We start from the raw sequence: 19,611 nt of genomic DNA on the forward strand, positions 1-19,611 counted from the left end.
TTTAAGAGCTAAAATCTATTTTATAGTTGCAAACTCTCCTTTGAGTCACTTCCTTGACAATTATAAGAAAGATCTCGTGGATTGCTTGAATGATCACCCGATTTGAATACTCGTTCTTTTTTACAGAAAATGTCTTCCGTATGCGCGTTTTGTTGACGAAAGAATGAAAGCTTTGTGTGATTTCGTCGAATGTTTGTAAGGGCTTTGCGTGTAAACTTTGTGTGACTGTGTTTTTCTTTGGGGCTAAAATATAGTGGGGACTCCCCAGCAAGTTTGTTGGGTAAGACCCCATTCTCATACCTAATGCGATAAAGCAGGATCGATCAATCTTCGAGGAGATTCTCGCTAAATTGAATTTAGCTTTAGCAGAACTGATGTCTGGCACACTTACTGAAGCTGCTAAACGACAGTTAATTACCCACTTACAGCTTCAGTAGGCGTGCCAGACATCAGAAGTTGGGCCGATTCTGCGAGATCTATCTAGGAATGGGAATGGGGTCTAAGCTGTAGAGATTTATCTTAAAGTGTGACACACGCTTTGAGGAATACGTCAATGAATTTTAAATACTTAAAGAGACTTTTCGAATATGTAAGTGAAGGTTAATCTTTTATGCAAAAATTTCAATTGATCACGGTGGCGGTAGACCGTAAAACCTTTTTTACAATTAACCCCGTGTGTTTTACTATCCTGGTATCCTTTTCTTGTCTTAGGGAATTTATGCCTTGCACTGCAGTAAAATACCACTACATTGCTGTTAGGTTCGAATACTAAAACAAAGCCATATTTTGATCGTTAATGTTTGCGAAACTTACTGGAGGGTTGAACACGTGCACCAGGACGGACACCTGTTCATTAAGGGCCCCTTTTCACTGGACGGCGTCCTTTCTGCGTCCAGCAGTCCGGCCCCATTTGAGAGTTAAAATTTTTTAATATTTTACGTGCCGACAACTGGCTGATCATTGAGCATTCATTCTGATAAAAAATTAATGCTCGTGCCTCCTTATTAAGACCACAGCGATGCCAAATTTCATGGTCGCAGAAAGGACGCCGTCCAGTGTAAAGGGGGTATAAGAAAGCGGTTAACGGCACTGCATAACACAGAGTAAAGCCCCCTTTACACTGGACGCCGTCCTTTCTGCGTCCAGCATGCGCAGTCCGGCCCCATTTGAGAGTTAAAAAATTATAATACTTTACGTGCCGACAACTGGCTGATCATTGAGCATTCATTCTGATACAAAACCAATGCTCGTGCCTCCTTATTAAGACCACAGCGTTGCCAAATTTCATGGTCGCAGAGAGGAAGCAGAAAGGACGCCGTCCAGTGTAAAGGGGGTATTACCAATAAAGTGGATTGTTGAGCTTGAAGGGGAATTCCCTTTCAGGTAAACTTCATTCAACACTATACTTCCTATTCTCTTGATCAAATCTTATTAGAGTTACAAGCAAAATGCCAGGGGGGGCAGTAAGCGGACACGAGGGGGCGAAGCCCCCGAGGGGGGAGGGGGTGTCCCCCTACCAGTGTGGAAAATTCTAAATCCCAGGGGGGCAGTTGCCCCCCCCCCCCCCCCCCCGGGAGGCTACGGCCCTGGTATAAACGGGTGTAAACATATACATGCACGAGCTTCCTTTAGTAATAGGTATACAGCTTTATGTTAAATTTAAACGAACAAGATTTCTCTGCGTGTAGCTTTCTGCTCTTTTGGAAACAGATAAGAAGCATATTGGTTTATAGAAACCATGGAAAGAAGAAAGTACCCGTGAAAACTAGTTGGTCATAGAGTGTGAGTGGATCGCTGGTGCATCTAATGACCCTATTTCACACAGATCACGAATCCCACGAATCGTCAGGAATTGACAAATTTCAAGATTCGTGAGATTTTGCCCATTTTCTGTTCTAATTCGACACGCTCTAAGATTCAGTTACGATACAGGTGCGATAGTGTTACAAATATTCGTGGGACTCGGCTGGAACCGCACGAATATTGTCCAGAAATTCGCTACGATTTTTTGGAATCGGGAGTTCGTGGCCAAAATTTTGACCAGCTTAAAAATTTTTGGCACGAATTCCCGATTGATCAAAAATTGCAAGAACTGACTACGATTATATGCGAATCTGTTTAGAACTTCACGAACTGATTACGATTCAACCACGAATCCTGAAATTTTCAATTCCTGGCGATTCGTGGGATTCGTGGTCTGTGTGATATATGGGCATGAAAGTTTTTTGCCACTAATTCCTGTTGCTCAAGGAGTGCAAGAAATGACTACATATATAAAGGAATTTGTTAAAGGGATAATAACTCTTCGCCTTGGCAAAAAAATGAATTTTCCTGGTGTAAACAACAATTTTCCCATACTTACCAATGGTTAATGAATCCATTTTTATATTCAAAGTTAGTCCCTGTTTTTTCTAAAAAGTTTGGTTTTTTTGGTAAAATCTCTTAAGAGATTTTAACAGAGTATAGCCATCAATGGAGGTCACGTGGTCTAAAGACAAGCTCAGATATCAGAATAATAGCTATAACTGCCGTTTTGTGGTAAAACAGAATATATTATATTTCTATGAGTTATTCACAATGTTTTTACTGTGAAATATAGATCTCAAAAGAAGAGTTATTATCCCTTTAAGCATCACGAACGGATTACGATTCAACCACGAATCCTGAAATTTGTCAACTCATGGCCATTCGTGGGCTTCGTGGTCTGTGTGAAATAGGGGTATAAGCAGGATGCATGTTCAGTTCGGAAGTAAAATGTCTATATTTTAATTTATTACTGTAAGGTTTTTACTACATAATAAAAAAAATTCGAATATTCGAGAAATTATACTGTTGTCTTGAAGGATATATCTATATATATATCCTTATCTATATACTTTTTAGAAGTAGACGTCTTCGTTGCTGCGTTATATTTAGGAACAATAGAAAAAAAAACTAACATGTCTTTCACTATAATTATTGGTGGAATTCTAGAGTCGCAAACTTTCTGTTCAGTTACTTCCTGGTAAAATGCCTGACACAACCCGATTCAAATATGACCTAAAACGCCCTCTACATTGTGGATATCGGTAAAAACAGATTGAAATTATTGCATGAAATAAAGCAACCAAGACACAATGCACTTTTGTGATAATGGAAAACGATATATTGAAAAAAAAATATATATATATTTGTTCCTCACTAACTTTGTTGATTGAAATTTTGGTAGTCGCAAACTAAACTTTCGGTTTAGTCACTTCCTCATTACAAACACGTGAAACGCTCGACATCCCGATCGTAATGCAATTTTTATGACCTAATATTGTGGTTTTATACCTTAGGCCACACTTTTTTATTTTTATAGATGACATCCTCTGGGGACCCCAAAATCGGTGCGAGCGGGCGAAAAAGAAAACAGTCCAAAAAAAAAAAAAAAAAAAAAAAAAAACTGCTTAAGAAAAGTTATGTTTTCAGTACACAGCTGGAAACACTAATTTACCACAGAAACACATATCAAACTAACAACATGTCTTTATCCATGCTCTCAAAATTAAAGCATTGTGAATAGGGCCTACTTCGTAGAAAGGTAAAAAGTCATGAATATATATGATGCATATTACCAAATCTATTTAAGGTTATTTCATTCATTCTGTTGGTTTAGAAATCAATAAAATAAATATCAAATAAACACCGTGTCTTTATTTGTACTCTCAGAAAATTAAAGCATTGTGAACACTTCACAGAATTGTTAAAAAAAGAAGCAAAGATAGGCCTATGCTTCCTACTACCAAATCTAAAAAAGTTAATTTCGGTCGATGCCATTTTGTCTACTTCGACTCACACGTAGCAGCCAACTATCGGGTGGCCTGTCCGACCTTCAGTCCACCAAAGACCACGAAGCTCTTGTCGACCCTTTTTTCGTAAAAAAAAAAAAAAAAAAAAAAAAAAAAAAAAAAAAAAAAAAAAACTGGTATGTGCTGCTTTGGACAGAATGTCACTGAAATTTTCCGGGCGATGATCGCTGGCCGCGGCCAGCCTTTCGTATAACTGTAAAAAGGTGATATCTCCATGTCCAATATCAATGGCAAACCAATCCAAAACGACGGCCCCCGTTCTCTTTATGGCTTGAATTGTCGTGTATTTTGAAATTTAATTTATATAATGCTAGAGATGAATTTGACGGCAAAGCGGCCATATTTCCACGTGGTGATAATACGCATGCGCAGAAAGCTCATTTTCCGCACTCGGAACTACTCGGACGTCTCCGCAGTCGACAATGACAGTATGGAGCTTGCAGAATTAGCCGAGGATTGCCGATTGCATTTTCCGGCAAATTCAAATAACGACGTTTGCGACAACCGACTTCCTTGGGGGGGGGGGGGGGGGGGGGGGGGGGGGGGGAGAGATTTTTTTTTTTTTTTTGAATACGGACGAAAATCGGTGCGCGCGCAGGATGTCATCCATAAAAATAAAAAAGTGTGGCCTTAGATGAAAAATACGGAGGGAATGCAAGTTCTGTTGAAACTAACAAAGACGCGCAGTCAGGTGAAAATTTAGATCTTAGTTAAATGAAAGCAAAACCATTAGTTACATATGGCATCACATACATATTGCTCGACCTCTCTTTCACTACGGGTATAACAAATTCGTTAAGATTACAAAACATGTCACTTTATTTCTGTCAGGAAGATCCAGGGATCAAAATAGCTACATTTATGATTTTTTCAAAGCAATTTAATAAAAAAAATTGCAAATGTGTTCACATTGTCTTTCCTTATTCCCCTACCTCCCTCCCTACCCAAAAAATACAAGTTCAACTTTAGCTTACAAGTTAGCACACGGGACACATCCAATCTTTGATACTGACTTGACTAAATTAATCAATAAATATACATTTATCAATGCATAAATTAACATATATTTACCTATTTACTCATATGAATAAATCAATAAATAAATGTCAATCTATATATCCATAAATGAATAGTTATCATCTTATTTATTCATTTAAATCAACTCAAAATAAAGCATGGTTCACCTGGTTGTGTGTAATGTAAAAATGATATCACCTCCCGATACCAGAACATCTGCGCGGAAGAAATACATACATCTACCCTTATCAAACCTCAACACATTCAACCAATACAAAGATAAACAAAAAATGAATAATAATAATAATAATAATAATAATTGAACATATCACACTATAATGTAGCCATTGTCTTAAGAGATGGGGAATGGGGGGCAATTCTTCGTATCAAAGCAAACCAAGTCGAGAAATATCACCAGTAAATATCTCAAATTTGCAGTAAAGAAACAATTTTAACGAAAGTTGGGAATAAAGTCTCCCAATATGACATGATGACCAGAAGACCATGAAATTGTTTCCCTTAATTTTTACCATTTTTTTGTCTAGCGACACATCCCCTACACCTTAATAACTGGATCAGTCATTTAAAACAGTCACAACAACAATTCTATATGCTTTGCTTCAAAACTAAAGTGCATTATCAATATGACTTAATTCACTTCAAGACATTGCTGTAATAATTTTATAAGAAATAAGGTTTTTATCAAGCAAGAAAGTCAAAAGGCAGTTGACAGGAAAAAAAATCATCTAGTCAATTTTCACAAATATTCTTGTACAGTATTCTTGAGCAGAATCAAATCAAAGTAACCAATAATTAAATAAAAATAACAAACAAACGAAATAAATCAATTCATTTAAAATAAAATGAACATACAAAAAATAAAAATCCTACGAATTTAAGCAATTTTCCCTTCATAAACAAGGTACATCTCACCCACCGCCACTGACAAAATTATCACCTGTCAGCCCATTCAAGTTTTAAATTTATAATTGTTACCATACATGATCATGATTTAGTCCCCATTCTTTACCTCCATTTGCAGACTTAAAATTAAATAAATAAATAAATAAATAAATAAATAAATAAATAAATAAACCATACACACTCAGAACTCAAAAAATGGCATATATTCATTGGATCATATTTCCGAGAACATGTTACTCGATACCTTGGTGGATAAGGAAAAAAATGTTGAAAATTTTCGGAACCAAGTAACTTTTTTTTCATAAAGATCTAAACCTACTTGTTGCCTTTGAGCATTTCCCCTTGTACAATTAAACAGCACAGGAAGAAACCCCTACGTAAAATTCTTAGGCCAAAGACTGACAGCTTCAATACTCTTACTGTTGCACAATAAAGATGCAACTTCTTTTCTTCCCTCAGTTACCACATTTTACAACACTTGTAAAAATAAAATTAAATGAAAAAAAAAAAATTGTTTGACAGCACTAAAAAAGGCTGCTTAACTGTTAAAAGACTACACGACTATATAAGGTAACAACTTAATTCGTAAATGACCATACATGGTTATAATAGTACTATATACATGACCATATATGGTCGCAGCTTGATAAGCTGTTTGTAAAAGGTGCAAGTCTTGGTGATTTTGCTTAATCAGAGAATAATACATTTCTTTTTCTTGTCCTTTTTGTTTTTCTTGCCATTACTTTGCTTGGCATTTTCCATCTTTCTAGATCGGATTGCACGCATCAAGTCAAAGAACACCTGAAAAAAAAAAAGAGAAAAAGAAGAGGGATTATGGATGATACTTATAAAACAGGTATTGCCATATGAATATACAGTTAGCATGAGAAGCAAAAGGATACATTTATCTCCATTTTTCTTCTTCACTTTATATACTATAACCCATCACTAACTTGAAAACAAATCCCATCCACAAAAAATTAATGTTTACATATTTTATTTCATTATTTTCTTATTTTTTGCCAATTAAATCCCTTCTTTGACTGCGGGGATAATTGACCAAATAAAAAATCATGCACAATGATCCATGGATTAATTTTGAACAGCATTTCGGTTTGTATGGCTGTCACAGATGCATCATTCTGCATACTTCCCTTTTTTTAATAAGGAGAAACAAACGTGCACTCTTCTAATAAAAAAACATATTAATATAAGCTAATGCAATCCATTGTTAAACTGGAACCCAGAAAACAACAAAATAAAAGCATTATTCAAATCTGAATTTGCGTAATGTGTTGACAATTTTACAAATTTGTACCGAATAACCAGTTATGTATGTTTGCATTGAATTTGGTTAGAATCTGAATTTGCGTAATGTGTTGACAATTTTACAAATTAGTACTGAATAACCAGTTATGACTGTTTGCATTGAATTTGGTTAGAAATGGGTTCAACTTTGTTTTTTAATTTTTCATAAGTAAATCTTTGAATTCACTGTTCAGGTTGAAGAGAATATTGTTGGGAAGCCTATTCTGTTGTTTTATGAGTCCTAGTGTTGCAGGAAGGAACTCACATCACAAATTCAAGCATGAAATTAAAACTGCAAAACAAACACCGCTAAGGTAAGGTTTCACTGCTCACTGTACTACATTCAAGGAGGTAATACTACTACCAGACATGAGCAAAATAAAATAAAATAAAATAAAATAAAAAACTCTGAACATTTAAAATGGATCCCAACACCTAGCCTTGACAAATCTCAGGAACCATCAGAATTGAATTAAAAAACGGGGAATTCAGCTTTTCCAAGGAAAAAAGCTCATGTCTGCTGCTACACACTATACTTAGTTACATCACCTTGCACAGAGCACACACAGAGGAATTTTTAGGAAATAAGCCAAGTAAATAAAATTAAATGACAAAGTAAATTAATAAATAAAACAGTAGCTACCATGCACTACCCTTCACATTAAGATGCACTTTTTCTTCTTCTTCTTCTTTTCTCCCGGGACTTTTTTCTTTCCTCCACCTTTCTTAGAGGCCCCCACTGGAGGCTCAGCAAGTTTTTTGTCTCTTGTTATTGCAAGCAGCAAAAAGAATGCCTACGGTTGGGTTAATAGAGAAAACCAAACTGAAAACCTATCTTTAAAGACACACTGAAACAGATAAATGCTGTTTCATGCCAGAAAACTACATTTGCATCTTGAGTTTTTTTTTTTTTTTTTTTGGAAGTATAACAGATTTGGGGTCCCCCTTTCTTGGTATGATTTTCAGATTCTTAATACTGAGAGTTCAATATTTTTCTATGAAAAAAATCAATTTCTTACATTTTTTTTTTTTTTTTGAAATGCTCGTTTCTTTTCCTTCCATGGTATCCTAGATTTTAAAAGCCTATTTGTAAATGATCAACAACAATTTTCTGCAAATATTATGAATTATTTGCCTCATGCCATTTTCCTATACATTTCTCTAATGCACATATTATGTCTTTAAAGGACCTATGACCCAACACTCAAGAAGCTTATAATGTGTTTTCCAATGACTGAATGGGGATCATCCGAGAGAGCTTAGAAGAAGGTTTCTTGGACAGTGAAACCCTACATGACTATAAAATGAATAAGAATACATGAATGGCATTCAACAAGCAAACAAAAGTGACAGGTAATCATGACAGATTCGTGCCATTGTACACTGGACAGAAATTCAACAGAACTGAAGAGATAAACAACCACTGCGCTGCCTAGTTTAAGATACTTTCTGACTCCACTTTCCTGTTAATCATAATTTGAAGATAATTTGCAAGACACTTGGCTAACCCAGAGGATCCCCATTGTCAGGTCTACCCAATTACCAGACTCAGCACCGAATGATCCCAAATTCACCCGTAGATCGGACCACACTATCCGTTTTCAAGGTGTGCGTCAGTACGCATTTCACAGTATCATACCCCAGAACAAATTTTGAGATGAGATGCACTACTTTCCGACCCCGCTCAGAATCATCGAAAACAGGTAGTGTGGTCCGATATACTGGAGAATTCGGGATCATTCGGTGCTGAGTCTGGTAGCTGGGTAGGCCCGACTGTGCATCATTTGTGTTAGATATGTGGGCAATGGTAAATGGAGCCTTGACTATTGTAACCATTCTCAACTCGTTCATATCAAGTAGCCCCCATGACACTTTCCAAATCATTTCAGTTCCAATATTTTAGCAGACTGACTAAACAAGACACATGAAGATCTACGGTGCCCTGTGAGTGTGTGTGTGTCCATGTAGCTTTAGTATTCAAATCCAAATATGAGCAAATCACTCTACATTTTTGAAATTACTTTTTTAAATTGTCAACAAGAGGTTATACAGTGATAATATTGCATATAATCTGCAGGTGCAAAAAGTCAAGACAAAGGCCATCACCATTTCAACACATGCTAACCACAAAGGATAGATGTCACTACCAGCTACAACATATATTACTAAAACAAGACATGCCAAAACCAAGCTGCGCGACTTGGGTTATATGCATACAATAAGGACAAAGCTTTGTTTTGCTTAGTACTGAAACAACAAAATGAAGCCATATGCCTGTAGTGTTAAAAAGCCAAATTTAACATTAAAACATGAAAAAAAAGCAAAAAAAAAAAAAAAAAAAAAAAAAAAAAGTATACTGAAATCGCTGAGATGATATTAGAAATCTGAATTTTTTTCCATAGTTATATTTCACTTTTGATGGCAATGAACTTGCATATATTGATAAGAAAGATGAATGTACAATTAATATTTAATATTTTAAGTTCTATTCAGATAAAAATAAAAAAAATGACTATGGAAAAATATTGATCACAAATATAAACCAGAACAACACAACCGCTGGTACAGGATAAGCTCATCTTTCAGTCAACGCCACCTACCTTATCTACATTTGCTCGTGTTTTGGCAGAGGTCTCGACATACTGCACATTCCACTGTTGGGCTCGTTGTGTTGCCTCTTCGATAGAGACCTGTCTTTTGTCTTCTAAATCTGCTTTGTTTCCGACCAATAAAAATGGGATGTTTTCATCACTTTTCACTCGTAAGATCTGTTCCCTAAAAATTAAAAATAAAAAAACAATTACTACTACTATTGAAGAAAAAAATGTTTGTATCATTACATTTATCATTATGATATTTTTGATATCTTCTAAACTGAGAAAAAGCAATTAAAGCACTGCCATAGATTGGCTTTGGTTTGGTGAAATACTGCAGGCTAAAAAAAATCCCCATCACAAAATTGCTGCAGTAATTGCAATCCTTAATATAGCAAAGCTATGAGAGCTTTTGAACATTAACAACAGCCATCCTGGCCCAGATGTTATTTGAAAACCAGTCTCCAACAAACAGCTCTTATTAGTATCTTTTTTTATGATATCAGCATTACTGCCAGAAATTAACCGTCCACATTAACTGCTGCAATAACAATTACAGATTACTTCACAATTACACATTATGCAAATTAAGTATATTTCCCAATAAGTAAGGTAGCTATTTTAAGATTAACAGTTTATATATAATTAGTACTAGTAAGTTGTTGGTATATTTATTGCAACTTGCACATCAGCTAATAATGGCGCCAGCATAGTTAGGCAAATTATATGAAGAGCTCAATATACCTATTGGCATTATTTTCCAGGTGCAAATGATTTCTGTGGAAGGGCGATTGGAAATTAAGTCATACTAACTTGCCAACAAACATAAGTGATTTGCTCATCAATCACTTACGCACCTTAGAAAGCCCCCCCCCCCACACACACACACTTTTTTAAAATTTTTATCTCCCCCCCCCCCCCCCAACTCTTTCAAAAAATTGACTTTGAAGTGGGCAAGATTTTTAAGTCAAGCACTGATACGGATATACAATATATAATAAAATGAAACTGGAATGCAATGCAATAACATTACACCACAATATTATCACACGAAAGGAATTAATGTTCTGTGAAAATTTTCAGAAAATAATTATATTTTGAGATTTTTGAAAGAAAACTAGGTTTATGCCATAAAAGTACATTTCTGAGGGTACCAAAAATCAACAAACAGTCTAAAATAAATAATTAGCATAAGATTAATAATTCATTAATAAAAAACTGACAATGCATGAGTGGCATCTACACACATTAACCACCATAGATACAACATACATCAGCTCTAAATGGAAGAATCAGCATCCTTTGTTCCCACATGGCATTCAGGATGATTAAGTGGTCACTTACCCCCATAGGATTGACAATACAATATTACAATTCCACAGGCACTTGATTATAAGCAATACTAGGACTACAGGAGTCTGCTTTACAAAATATGTGAAAAAGAACCATATTGCCCTTGAAAATTTTGGTGAAATTTGTACTATAAGACTTATGTTCTTCAAATATGTCAATTACATAACATTTATGTATCGTTTAATCTATTTTCAAGACTTTTGAAGTAATTCAAAGTTGAGTACAGGTCTATACTAATTTTACCAACACCAGTTCAACCTTTTGGTTGCAATTTTCATAAAGATCATGCTATTGTATATTATGTACCAGTCATGTGTAAAATCACAGTCAGCCTTCCCTCCTCATCCCCCCACCCCAATCTTTCATCCTTTCTTTCATTATGCCCCCCTTCCTCCTGATTCACCATTAGCTACAAGTTGCACTCTTCATCTTATCTTTAATACTAAAATATATTCATTTCATAATCTCTTTATTCAGAAGAACATGATCTAAATACAATATCTTTGAAGGATCTGATGTGCTAAAAATAGTGGGCGAGCTTTTTTTCTTATGTGTTAAAAACTATCTATTTAATTATTTATTTTTCTTTCATGGTGGAATAAGGGGCATGATGAAAAGGGGGTTCTATCTCCCTTAACTGGTACCCGTTTTCTGATAGTTAACACTCACAAATGGTGAAACATTTGACATTTCAACAGGCCCCCAGCTCACGCTGCCTCACCGCCTAGGCTGCATATTCCTTTTCTTACATAACTGCTCACAATATTGATTTAAACCACATCTCTCTTCACTGAATAATGCTGTCATCAATCGGCACACTTGTCTAGGTCAAGATATGCAGACTGAGACAGAAAAAAATGTCTGTCTGGAAACACTCACACAGACAAAAAATATTTCTTTTAGTTGAAAAGGATATAATTTTTGACAAATATGTGGATAATTATCTTCAACTTGAAAATTTAAACATTGATGAAAAATGTGGCTTCACCCAGCAAAAGTCCCATGTTCTCCTAGAGGAATTTAGGCATTTGGCTAATATGACTTATGATAGAGAGATCTCAGTATAAATATTCGAAGGACAGGATTTTTGCTTAAATTTTTAAAAACCTGAATGCGTGCTGGTTTTTACAGGTATTTCATATAAGCCATTTACAGTACTAGTAACTACTAGCTTCAGGTAGGTAATGAAAAGAATTGGTCATTGCAAAAATGATTTTTCAAAAGATCAAAAATCTTACATGATGAAAAATGAAAATTTGCTATGAGATTATAGACGGTTAAAAAATGATTTTATAGAACAGGTAATATGTGTTCACAAAATACTGCATAATTCTTCTTGAAAAAGGCCCTACTAAATTTACATTCCATTCCCCTTCCCAACAGGGTATCGATCGCTGTAATCCACAACACCTTCATTCAACCTATGAAAGCTGAACTGAAGTGAAGCCAGGCCTGCCAGCTGAATTATACTGATATCTTTTATCCTCTCTTCCCACAGAGTGTCAGTAAACCTTTCAAATGCCAAATGTCTCATCTCCTCTCGCAACACAGCATACACTGTGAGACAAGATCAATGACTTGACTGTTACACCACTTTCAGATTCACACATCGTACTTGTTCGGTCGGTCCACTCTGCGGGGAATTCGCTAAAGTACAATCAGTGGAATGAGCTTAATTGCCTGGCACGCCTCCTGAATCAGCTTGGGAGGAAATTAACTTTTGCTGATAAGACTGATTCAACTTAACTGAGAATCAGAGTTGGACCGACCCAGCTAGTACAAAGTGTGAATCTGAATCTGATTTTACAGTAATTAGCAAAATTGAATTATAACTTGCACTCCTACCCCCCCCCCCCACCCACTCTCTATCTCTGTTCCTCTCTCTCTCTCTCTCTCTCTCTCTCTTTCTCTCTCTCCCTCTCTCTCTCTCTCCCCCCCTTAGGAGAAATTGGCCAACAGGAAAGAAGAGAGAGAGAGAGAGGGAGAATTCTGATATATTCAACTAAAAAAAAACTTTCGTGCAACTTCTGTTCAATTCAGTTGAGCTGTTCGCCAGATTAAACTGTTAGTTCAGGAAAACTTGACATGATACTTTATCTTAAAAGTTTACATCTTGCAGTCTTTAACACACACTTTAAATCTACAAGTTCCTCTTTTAGTTGTAAACAAAAAATCTTCTGCTAAACCATCTGGGGATTTGGCTCTGCAGACCAAGGTAGTTTGACTTTCTTATCTTCGAGAGAATAGTTTTGGGAGGATTTTAGCATTTCAAGAAGCTTGATTACATTAAGAATCCACAGAGATATATATAAAGACTCAAACAATACTAGTACCAGATATTATCATCAAGAAAAACAGTCCGTGTAATGTATGTAAACCCAGAAAGTTACAAGAAGGAGAAACAACTGGGAGAGCATTTCAATTTTCACATATTCACTTTCAATGTGATAAATAAATAAATAAATAAATAAATAAATAAATAAATAAATAAATAAATAAATAAATAAATAAACTAAAACTAAAGTAAGCAGTATATTCTGACCTCTCTTTTCTTTAGAAAGAAATATATACCCTGAGCCAGCTACTGGTATACGTACTAGTAATTACCTTCACAGTGATACACTTATTATACCTTTTATAAAAACGATACTTTCCACTGCAATCACTATACCACAAAATTTCTTCTACCAGCATAATATAATGAACCTGTCACTCTTTCTCTTGAATACTTGAATTACTAATAAAAAGTTCTTTCATATACAAATGCGCTTCCTGGACGCACTGCAGATATACACAGCTGACTTTTTTAATGGATGAAAATTGTGAATTTACTGATTATGTATTTTTTAAGTCATAAATTCTTAGAATTAGAACATTTTTACAGAGTGGTAGCAGCAAAACTGAAATAAAGGCTACTACACCATACAAGCGCCACAAATGATTTACAGACTTTATTTCAGAATAGGGGACTAGCTAGTCCGAGGGTCAAATATGGCAACCCACTACAAAGCTTGCTGTCTAATCCGCTAATTGACACTGAAGAAATATCCCGTGGTTACTAGTAAGTATTCAAGTGGGTCGGCCATATTTGACCCTCGGACTAGTTAGTGCCCTAGTCTGAATGAGGCCATTGGGTTCTATGACTCCAAATCATGTTTCTGAAGCATTGATTATTTTTCCCCATTGAAAAAATTTAATCATTACTGTTACCATATGTATCATCACCTACCTGAATTCTGCTGTCGCCTGAAAAGACTCTTGCTCAGTTATGGAGAACACACATAAGAAGCCTTCGCCACTACGGAAATAGTTATCTCTAATGGCAGCATAGTCTTCTTGGCCCGCTGTGTCTAAAATGTCTATTTGTACATCTTCACCGTCCAGAACTACTTTCTTCCTATATGAATCTGCTTTTGTTGGTTCATAATCTTCTACAAACTGAAATGGATTAATGAAAGGATTAATGTTCGTATGATTATCAATTAGTAAGTAGCCTGTCTTGCTTTCTTTTTTTCTTCTAATTAAAAATAAGTCAAGAAAAAAACAAATGAACAGTAACAATCTCGAACATTGTTTCTTTTTTTTTTTTCATACATGAAATATCCTAAAATTGCCTACGTTTTTTGTCCTAGTTGCTTATGGTACTCAACAGACTGGAGTTAATATCTAAGTTAACCCATTTAGTCGACTTCAGTCATTTAGTCGACTTCAGCCATTTAGTCAATCAGAACAAGTCCCAGAGGCTCTGCTCACTACAACTTCTCATTAGAGGTGCTTCTTCATCTCTAAATATAGTTGGCACTTAAACCGTGCATTTTATGCAGTTATGTCATTCCTGAGCTGAAGATGGTTTGTGACACAATCATCTCCCAGGTTGAATAAAAAGCAATTTAACATTCTAAATAATCAAATTTGCATAGAGATAGGGAGAGAAGGAGAGAAGGAGATATATGCCTATTACATTATCCCTTACCTCATCATACATAAATTGTAACGTAAGTGCCGACTTTCCAACACCACCGCTCCCCACCATGATGACTTTGTGGATGACGGCCGGCTGCTGCGCCTTTCCTTTGGCTGCCATGATGCTGCTGCTACCGGACTGCAACTGACACCGCTGTCCTTCAGTCCTCGACTCGTCTGCCTTTTTGTTCTTCAAAAATGAGAAACATTTAAACATCTTGTCTAGCTCTCCAGAGGATATTGTTTCTAAAGAGAATATGTTGTCCTCATATAAATTGTATAATTATCAGTTATGGTATTGTTACAACCCTTTAAGCCAATGATGAATTTCTTACACCTGATTACTTGATCACAGGTAGACTGATAAATGCTATTAATTGTCCAGATGATACATCCTTGTCGAACTCTCTGAGAATAAATAACAGCGTATCTGATGGCGACTGCCCCTCCTTTTTTTATACCTACTTATGTGTAGGATCTATTTATAATATTGTGTTACTCATACCTACTTTACCATGCACTACTCCCCTACACAGAGTTCTTCCTAATTTATGGCTCAAAAACAACATAACAGTGTAATTAAAAAAAAAATAGTTTTGTGTATTGAATAGCGAAATGCGTAAAGCCTGACTGCATTCAGTGAGTGTCCCTTGGGCTTAGGCCTAATTCCAGTCTTTTCATGTATTCATTTACTTGTATGGGCATTTCCTTCTTACTATATCTATGCTATTTTAAGATTGGCAGGAAATCTCCAGTCTATAAACTATTTCTCACTCTGATACTTTTCAAATATCAAAAGTAAATCACTTTAAAATAAGGCAGGTGTTTTTACCAGAGACATGATTGATGATCCTACACCATTACCATTTTTACACAAGCAACAACAACAACAAAAAATTTTAATGTATAATGTAATTTTTCACAATATTTGTTATTTTGCTGCTAGTATTTTGCAAATAAATTCATTAAATAGAAGTCTTTTTAATAGACTTAATTCACATTTCATATGACATTTTGACAAAAAATATCAATAAATAAAAGCAGCACCTGAATATAAACAGAAAAGGTCCCTTTAATCTTATCTAAATCCGGTCCAGTTGGCAAACGCTGATTCATTAAAATCCTGTATTACTGATTAATTAATCACTTGGCAAAGAGGACGTGTCCTCTAAATTTTCTTTGGTACAGGTAATACAACAACAGGCAAAGCCCAAAACAAACTGACTCATCCCAATCTCATGAAAAGTACAGAGGGTAGTCCTACATAGTAATCATTTTTTTCAGTGAGGTACAAAATTTAAGTTATTATTATTACCATTTCCACAAAATAAACCCGAGATCATATTGTCTGTAACTCAGGGTTTGTTTCCAATAAAACTATCATTCTACTTAGATCAATCCATCTTTGCAAACTCTCACAGAAAGAATGCTATCAGTTTAACAGATTCACACACCCCTTCCTGATACCTGTTCACTAGAGTACTGAAAAGCTGGTGATTATACAGGTATATTGGAAATAGGAGGCATGTGAATCTGCTAAACTGATTGCATTCAGCCAGAGTCCCTACAGAGTTGGACTGATGTATCTAGAACGATAGCTTCATTGGGAATGAGGCCTTACATTATGGATCTGTTTTCTGGAGCTCACACTGTGCTCTGTTTGATGATAATATTGCACTTTCTTTTGCTGCTACAATCATACATGCTTTGAGATACTTGAGAAGATAGATAGTGTCTTTCATGTCAAAGTATTGATCCACTACTGAAAGCATAATGATTTAGGATACATTCCAACTCTGAAATTAACGTAATGGGATTTTTGTCCTGAAGATATTTAGCCAGTTCTGAAGATTTTTCTTTCCTTTCCTTTTGTTTTTTTTTCATTTTTTTTTTCAAATGATACTTCTCATATATTGATGTTTTGTTTTTTTGATATGTTGAAAATAATAAATTATTTCATTTTTCCCTATCATCAGCATGCCGTCTGATTTTATCTGCCAACCATCTCTTTATAGCTACAAAAGGTGCTTTGTGCCACTTTCATTAAAATTCATTTTTTAATAAAAAAAGTCTCACTTCACAAAAAATGTTAACACAAAGAAATTATACCATCAGATTTTTTTATCCAGCTTATTTTCCTACCACTTCAATGACACATATTTTTTCACAATTCAATTTTTTTAAAAATTTTACACCAGTGACAATGCAAGCACAATTCTACTACTTCATTTCTGATAACACATAACAATAAGAGACCCAGAAAACCGCAAAACCTTGAAGGAGCATTTTAAGATAAATAACAAGTATGGAATGATATAGCCTTATAGGTCAAATACATGGAAGTAGTGGTATGAGGACCATTGTTATGCATTAGTAAACAAGCACTTCCCACAAAATAAATACAACTCTTCCACAGAGCACAAAGACAGGGCACAAAGTTGATTTGTTCCAACAAAATAATTATTTTTTTAATATGAACATTCAAAACATAAATTTGTGTTTTACGTGAAACTGATTGTCAAGAATTTTTTTATGGTTTACAGATGGTAACTGTATCTTCAATACACAAATGTTGAAATATTAAATAATTTCAATCAAACCTTTCTAAATCTACCAAATTATTAAATGAAATTTCAAATAAGAACACATAATCAAAGCTTAGTCATCAGTAATATTTATCTAAGTCTTAAAATTTAACCAACAACCACACACATTATTTTTAAGTGTCTGTAAAATTAGGTCACATTTATAAGCTTGCATATAACTTTAAGATAACCTTAGCTAATACCAAGCTCTCACTGCCAGGTCCCTATGGCTGAGACACCTGATAAAGCCACAGGTAAATCACGACCAAGTAAACAATACAATCTAGAGAGGAAAACTACAACAACTGCGTATGACTCATACTTGTGTACTCAGGTATGGAGACGAGTCACTGCTGGGTGGTTGATACAGGTAATTTTTTCTCTTAGCCAAATCAGTACTTTTTTTATCTCCAAATGGTTTAAATTTGACTAAAACAAGTCAAATCAACCATTTTTATTTAGCCAACTCAAGTCAGTTTTAGCATTTGGCTATATCGGTGAGTGACTACCCCAGCTTATATGTTACAGAACATATTTATAAATACATACACATGTATAAAGGTTTCTGTCTTTCTAGTAACATAGAGGTGCATATACAAAATTGATCAGCCTCTTCTATAAACCCTCTCCTCTGGGTAAGCTTTGCTATTTTTGCCCTTTGGGAATCTTAACATCAGCAAACCTATCCCAATTAAACAAATCAGGTCTTTCATGTCAAAGTATATGATATATATATATATATATATATATGTATATACATGTCCGGGGGGGGGATTGTCCTGATACCGTATGGGGGCGTCTCGATAGTCCGAAGGTTCATTGGTCCGAAAAGTGGTAACATTTTCATCGATTTTTTAATCAAGGGTTCATTGGTCCGAAGGTTCTATAGTGAACATTCGGACCAATGAACCTTCGGACTATCGCTACGGCCCCATACCGTATATATACGAAGTTGATATCATATACTTAATCCTTTAATAAACCATGGAAGATGTCATGATCAAAGACCTTTTGTGTTGGATCTCACAAACATATATCTGATGTGCCTGAATAGGCATAAAAAACAATAATTGCCATTTGAGTCTGATTTGTGATTCGCAACTCCAAATTTATGCTTAAAACTTGGATATTAAGTTGAACTACTAAGCCTAGGTCCTCATATTTTCTAGGAAACTTCAGACCCCCCCCCCCCCTTTGTATCCTCAAGCCATAGATTTTCAGCCTCTCTGAACTGATTAAGCAAGCTCAGATTCTATATCTGACAAGCTCTGATTCTATATATTGTTTCAGTGTAATTATCAAAATGGCCATTTATCTGTTTGCCATAAGCCTAAGCATGTTATCTATGTCCATGAAAGTTTACTGACCCCCCACCCCACACAAACACACCCCCATCATCACATTATACCAGTATAAATACCAGAACAGTGATATTCCCTGCAAAACCCGTGGAAAGAATTCTTGGAATGTGTACTATTTCATCACAACCCAGGGTTCGTTTTATAAACATACTAAAGCTAGCCGCCCAGACATGGGTTTTCCCTTCAACATGAAATTTCCATTCCAATAAATTGGGCAAGATCAACCGAATATTTGTGACAGCACCTGTTTTTACCTAGGCACCTATCAAAAAACATCCCCGGGAGCTTAAGATGGTTTCTATCAAGGCAGGGAAGACACTAACCCTAGCCCGGTTGAATGACCCATTTGCATATCCATTTACTATTTAGAATGTAAATTGCAGACAACATTCTTCGTTTCTAATGCACAAATACAATTGAAAAATCGATCAACGAGTCTAAATGTAGTCGGTTAACGAGCTGGTACACAGAAAAAAATTACCTCGTAATTCTCCTTCTTTTGGGCGGTTACCAGAACGAACAGGAAGCAAGCAAATTGTGATTTACTTGAACTCTTGACAACTTCCCTTTCCTTTCTCGCATAAAAATGGCGGATGCAGCGAATTGCATTGTGGGAAAGCTGTGACCTAATATGATGACCTAATTAAATATTCGATGGAAAATAATCTATGAA

The 19,611-nt window shown here is 35.4% G+C and overlaps 1 protein-coding gene across 2 annotated transcripts; it reads right to left on the minus strand.

The window, feature by feature from the left end:
• Positions 1 to 4,628: 4,628 nt before the first annotated feature.
• On the minus strand, positions 4,629 to 19,588 carry LOC106164283 (ras-related protein Ral-A). 2 transcript variants are annotated; one of them, XM_087012600.1, is made up of 6 exons: positions 19,420 to 19,588; positions 15,003 to 15,182; positions 14,259 to 14,467; positions 9,683 to 9,857; positions 7,726 to 7,876; positions 4,629 to 6,575 (listed from the first exon to the last, which is right to left on the minus strand). In XM_087012600.1, exons 2-5 carry the CDS (start codon positions 15,111 to 15,113, stop codon positions 7,739 to 7,741), a joined length of 633 nt encoding a protein of 210 aa, XP_086868726.1. In that variant the 5' UTR covers positions 15,114 to 15,182; positions 19,420 to 19,588; the 3' UTR covers positions 4,629 to 6,575; positions 7,726 to 7,738. The 2 variants fall into 2 exon arrangements, with proteins under 2 accessions (XP_086868726.1, XP_013397611.1); XM_013542157.3 differs by lacking the exon at positions 7,726 to 7,876 and having other exon boundaries at positions 19,420 to 19,577.
• Positions 19,589 to 19,611: the final 23 nt, after the last annotated feature.

The sequence above is a fragment of the Lingula anatina genome, chromosome 5 (genome assembly GCF_051362555.1).
Source record: "Lingula anatina isolate TDL-2025a chromosome 5, LinAna3.0, whole genome shotgun sequence".
NCBI classification, from domain to species: domain Eukaryota; kingdom Metazoa; phylum Brachiopoda; class Lingulata; order Lingulida; family Lingulidae; genus Lingula; species Lingula anatina.

What these genes read in the sequence shown, in the direction of transcription:
- LOC106164283 (XM_087012600.1), bottom strand. Translation starts at nt 15,113, where the DNA reads ATGGCAGCCAAAGGAAAGGCGCAGCAGCCGGCCGTCATCCACAAAGTC. An exon ending in TACAATTTATGTATGATGAG is followed by an intron (nt 14,468 to 15,002) that starts GTAAGGGATAAT and finishes AATCCATTTCAG; the next exon opens with TTTGTAGAAGATTATGAACC. An exon ending in CACGAGCAAATGTAGATAAG is followed by an intron (nt 7,877 to 9,682) that starts GTAGGTGGCGTT and finishes ACCCAACCGTAG; the next exon opens with GCATTCTTTTTGCTGCTTGC.